General features: G+C 37.1%; 1 protein-coding gene across 2 annotated transcripts; it reads left to right on the forward strand.

Moving 5' to 3' along the window:
* Positions 1–1,613: 1,613 nt before the first annotated feature.
* On the forward strand, positions 1,614–5,140 carry LOC128610775 (cornifelin homolog A-like). 2 transcript variants are annotated; one of them, XM_053630193.1, is made up of 4 exons: positions 1,614–2,014; positions 3,853–3,951; positions 4,566–4,711; positions 4,832–5,140. In XM_053630193.1, exons 2-4 carry the CDS (start codon positions 3,855–3,857, stop codon positions 4,919–4,921), a joined length of 333 nt encoding a protein of 110 aa, XP_053486168.1. In that variant the 5' UTR covers positions 1,614–2,014; positions 3,853–3,854; the 3' UTR covers positions 4,922–5,140. The 2 variants fall into 2 exon arrangements, with proteins under 2 accessions (XP_053486168.1, XP_053486167.1); XM_053630192.1 differs by having other exon boundaries at positions 1,640–1,996.
* Positions 5,141–5,368: the final 228 nt, after the last annotated feature.

Consider the following 5,368-nt stretch of genomic DNA (forward strand, 5'->3'; position numbering starts at 1 on the left):
CATCCATACTATAAAATATTCTCCCTTCTCTGGTCAGGAAAATGTTTTCACAATAAATGAGCAAGCACAGAGGCACTCAGGAGAAGTTACTTACCACAAGCAATCCATATTCTTAATTAAGAATAGCTGCTATTTACTGGACATTTCCACACACTGGACCATAAGAGGACTCATCTCTCATCACCATCTCACCCTTCTCTGATATCTATATATAGGCACATCATGCACATATTCACATATACTGTAGCACAGTGGTTCTCAAACTTTTTCAGCGTGAGGACCCCCTTGTGTACAGTGCATCCCTTTGTGGCCCAGTAGAGTCATCATAATTTCGCCATTTCATTTTTTTGCTCTTCTGTATTAACTTTCTCAGCTAAGAGACTATGTCCTCTATTTAAAAGCTTATCCATTTTAAATAGTCTTAGGCTTTATCAGCATGTGGCTAACAGTCACTAGTATATCTCTGTCTCTGTTTGGTGTGTGTTTTAGTGTGCCGTGTATAATTGATTTAATTTATTAATAGTTTTCATTTTTATGTACATCATAATTCAAAGTTGGTCACACAGTGGCTTAGAGGTTAGCACGTTCGAGTCACACCTCCAGGGTCGGGGGTTCGATTCCCACTGTGGCCCTGTGTGCGCGGAGTTTGCATGTTCTCCCCGTGCTGTGGTGGTTTTCTCCAGGTACTCCGGTTCCCTCCCCTAGTCCAAAGACTTGCATGGTAGGCTGATTGGTATGTCCAAAGGGTGTGAATGGGTGTGTGAGTGTGTATGTGATTGTGCCCTGCGATGGACTGGCACCCTGTCCAGGGTGTACCCCGCCTTGTGCCTGATGCTCCCTGGGATAGGCTTCAGGTTCCCCTGTGACCCTGAAGAAGGATAGATGGTATAGAAGATGGATGGATGGATAGTTCAAAGGTTGACAACCTCGGCTTACGTACAGGTATGTATAATGTTGTAGAATTTCTGTGTGTGCCCCCTGGCGCCATCTGGAGTCCCCCAGTTTGAGAACCACTACTGTAGCACATATTGTAAATATTGCACATAAGCATGGGTGAACAATACTTGAGTAACTGTTCTTCATTACTATACTTGAGCATTATTTTTTGTAAATGTATGCTTTGAGCATTATTGTAATTTGATACTTTTACCTAGTTACCTTTCCAAGAAAAAAAAAAAAATTTTTTATTTTTGCACACAACTATTGACTTATGTGACAGTCACACTGACTTGGGTGATACAGAGGAAACATAGGAGACATATGAGATAATACTTGTAGAAGATTCTTAGGATACTGCTGCTGCACAGGGGGAGCATCACAATGGGGCGTCAGTTAAAACACCTTGAGGCAACATCCATTTTATAGTTTTATTTCACCAATACCAGTACATAATCATTCCACAGGTGCATCAGACTGCTTTCTAAACAAATCCATAAGGAATATAAATAAACAAAGATAAATCAAATCAACAACAAATTGCATAACCAACAATTCAACCCATACAATATTTCAAACAATCCAAATTAAGTTAACTTACATTAGTACACAGCCTCAAAACCATATGAAAATTCCTAAGCAGCAAACCAAGAACAGGGAGTAAACTGCTCTACTAAAACAGCCATTCTCCAAGGCCACTAATTGGAGTCACAAGAAGCTACAGCTGTGAACAGTAGGCGGTGACCTCAGCAGTGTCATAGGGATTTTCAGCAATACTTTTTTAATGTCTGTTGACTTGCGACTCTTAAATATAATGAGCAAAACTGAACACAAGTTGCTTGTAATAATATATTTTTCCCAGAGAGGTCTCTATATCCACAATCTTCTTCACTGCTGATACAAATGGTAAAGTATTGGGGCTGTGCTTAATTTACACTCCTAAACAATCCCTAACCCTTTTTTTCCCACAAGAGAATATAATCCAGTGACTGAAAACTGCCTTGATTCTGAGCCAGTAGAGGATCTGCACAGGGCAAATCCTACACTGAACAGTGATAAGGTAAAGTAAGATAAAATGGTAAGGTTTCATTTCATTTTGTTTCAAGGTTTCATTTCATTTTGTTTCAAGGTTTCATTTAAACTTTTTTTCTAGCTTTCTTCACAATAACAGGTGGATATCTAATCCTCTTCTAAAGCTCTGATTTGCTTTATTTTGCACATGGATATTTCACCGATTTCACACTAGACTCATAAACTTTGTTATCATAGATTTAGCAGCACATGTAAATATTATAAATTTGAATAGCAGCTTTTTGACAGCCACCTACCTTTCAATGACTGTTACGGGTGATTTTTACTGAGTTGCCTACTATTTTAACGATCACATCAGTATATGTCTATATTTTTCCTGCAGCTTCCCTGTTCAAATCCTCATATCTCTCCCTCTTTTGCATTTTAATGTTAAAAATGGGAAATGACAAAGGAAAAGCTGAGAATTCAGAATTTGAATATTCATATTTCAGAATATGAAACCATCTATGCTTGTTTCACAGAAACATAATAGAAAACCTGTATAATTTTTTTCATTTTCTATTTTTTTCATTTCAAAATGGAAAGGCCCTCTTGATTTAATGGATGATATATTAATTGTTGTAATTTCTTAAAGAATTAAGCAAAAGAGATCCTAAAAAGAAGGAATCATTTCTGAAATTTGTTTTCCCATCGTTAAAAATATTCAACCTTGTATCTGTGCATTTTTGGATTTCTAACGCCCACTGAACTGCCAGTTCAGACAAGCACATTGGGAGGAAATTGCATGTTACATGACTGTGTTGTGGGGTAGGGCTGGGCAATATGATGATATAATAAAGATATCATGATAAACTATGTCACAATACACTTTTTTGAGATATCACTTGCATTGTAATATCTTTTTCTAACTTGTTTTAATTACAGTGGCATACTCTAATTGAAAGCAGCTAATTTGATGCTGCACTACATTTTTAACACTGTAAAATGTATTTTTAAATTTATTGAAAATTAATTGTTTTTTTAAAAATCCTTTTTCAGTTTAACGAAAAAATAGAATAAAAATTGCAGACCATTTTTTTTCAACAAGTAAGCCTCCCCCCACCCCAACACTCCTGTTTTGCTGCCAGTTGGTTACCTAACCTACATATTATGATACACATCATGCATAATCAAAATGTCTTCAAGTATTGTGGTATTATTATTATTATTATTATTATTATTATTATTATTATTGTTGTTGTTGTTATATCACCCACCCCTATTATGGAGGAATTTGGATAATTAGGCAATCTAGAAACTTTTTTTTCCCCTTTAATATTGGTATTTGTTTAGATATATTTGCATTATATTTTAATACCCAGTGTTCTAAGCAAAAATGTTGACACCTCCTGCCCTCCCATGGCGTCACTAAAATCCTCACTGTGCTGTGGCCATTATGCTTTTGGTCCTAGATCTTTGAAGGCATAAGGCACTACTGTATTACATAAAGTGCTTGGAGCATTTTTGTGTCTACTTGCTGGATCACGTCTTGCTTGGTGTTCCAGTACCTCATGGTTTTCATATTAAGCATTGGCAGTGAGTGAAAACCTCTGCTCAAGTGCTCTGAAAACGGAAGACACTTTCCCATTATTTACAGCACCTAAGTAAATGCTTTATCCTAGTGAGAATCACTGTGGATCCAGAGCCTATCGTGGCAACACTGGGTATGAGGCTGGATAGGATGGCGGGTCACCTCAGTGCACCATGCATACACACAATCACACCTAGGGGTAATTTACCAGTATGTTTTTGCAAAGGCTGGAGATAACTAGAGAACCCATGCAGATATGCAAAACTCCTCACAGACAGTAGAAATTGGCAATAATTATCATCACCTCTTTTCAGTCATGGAAGTCCAACAGCAGATTACCAAAGTGATGACAACCTACAGTTCAAGCACCTGGAGCACAGGCCTATTTGACTGCTCATCTGACATGAATACCTGTAAGTTTGCACCGATGTGGTTTTCCGTCAAGTCAGAACTCTGAACAAATTGCAAGACTTATGTTACAGGGTGATTTCATTTTTAATATGGACATGGCTTACATGCTAGCAACCCTAGCAGTTTTATTTATACTTAATTGCAGTAAGTCTTATTTTTGCAGCCCAAGAAGTCTGGATTATTAGACCAGTTGGAAGGCCCAGTATGTGTTTAATCTTAAAAAAAGCAAAGTGGATTTTTAGCCCAAGAAGTTGCTTTGGAGTTGTCCGCTTGAATGATACTTCTATATGGCCACATGCACCAAGAATCTAATTCAAGGCCTAAACATCCTCCTAATGATGTAACTTTGATTAATGAAAAGCAAAACACTCCTTAAAAACATCCGCCATTCTATGCTTATCTTGACAGCCAGGAACAGCACATGGGGAAGTCCTTCTCATACATATTGATTAGTAACAGCACTTTGTATATGGAAATACATAAACAAGTTCATGATAATGACGTCATAACCAAGATTATTTTCAAATTAGCTGTCTTTTGCTTATTTTCCATACATGAGCTGAAGAATTAAATTTGTAAAAGTGCATTTTAATTACTGCCAGTATGTGTGTTGCAGGTTGCTGTGGTCTGTGGTGTTTGCCGTGTTTGCAGTGTCAGACTGCTTCTGATTTTGGTTGGTGTTTCTGCATGCCCCTGCTGGACTGCTGTCTGGCCGTCTCTTGCTGCCTTCGCAGCAAAATGAGGGAGCGCTATAACATTGAAGTGAGACACACACACACACACATAAACACCCACTCAGAGTGTTGTGGTATTAACAGTATGAGAAGTAAAAATTTTAATAACCTAGGTAAAGCATTGTAAGTGATTCTTTGTCTTTCTCAGGGCTCTGGCATTAAAGACTTCTTCACTGTGCTTTGCTGTTACCCCTGTGCCTGGTGCCAGATGTCACGCGAGTTAAAGAAACATGGCTAGCAGTTTTTTGTGGAAATTGCCCTTTAGCTTTTTTAAGTTTCAAAATGTCAAATGTTCAAAACTTTAGATTAAAAAGGGCTTTTTTTAAAAAGTGTATCAGCATATAGCATTTTTTTCCCTCTTTGATTGTTGTCCTACATTTTCTTTCTCTCTCATACATTTTATATATAACTTGAATTTCTATGAAAGGAGATCAATAAAGGTCCTAGCTATGGTGAATTTTCACTCATTCGACTATTTTTTTTTTTTTTTTTTTTTACATTAGCATACTCTGCGCATAGGCTACATGTGCAATGCAAAGGCAACATTAACATACAATGTCAATGGGACCTTACAGAGAAATTATTTCCCATCCATCAAACAAGCATATTTTGTAGCATTCTTTTCCCTAGAATATATAATACAGTCAATATTTTAAGAAAGGCCATATGCTGAAAAGAATAAAAT

This window comes from Ictalurus furcatus, chromosome 7 (assembly GCF_023375685.1).
Source record: "Ictalurus furcatus strain D&B chromosome 7, Billie_1.0, whole genome shotgun sequence".
NCBI classification, from domain to species: Eukaryota; Metazoa; Chordata; class Actinopteri; order Siluriformes; family Ictaluridae; genus Ictalurus; species Ictalurus furcatus.

Coding starts and splice junctions, on each gene's coding strand:
- LOC128610775 (XM_053630193.1), top strand. CDS start 3,855: ATGGAAGTCCAACAGCAGATTACCAAAGTGATGACAACCTACAGTTCA. Junction 3,952..4,565: donor CTCATCTGACATGAATACCT/GTAAGTTTGCAC, acceptor TGTGTGTTGCAG/GTTGCTGTGGTCTGTGGTGT. Junction 4,712..4,831: donor GGGAGCGCTATAACATTGAA/GTGAGACACACA, acceptor TGTCTTTCTCAG/GGCTCTGGCATTAAAGACTT.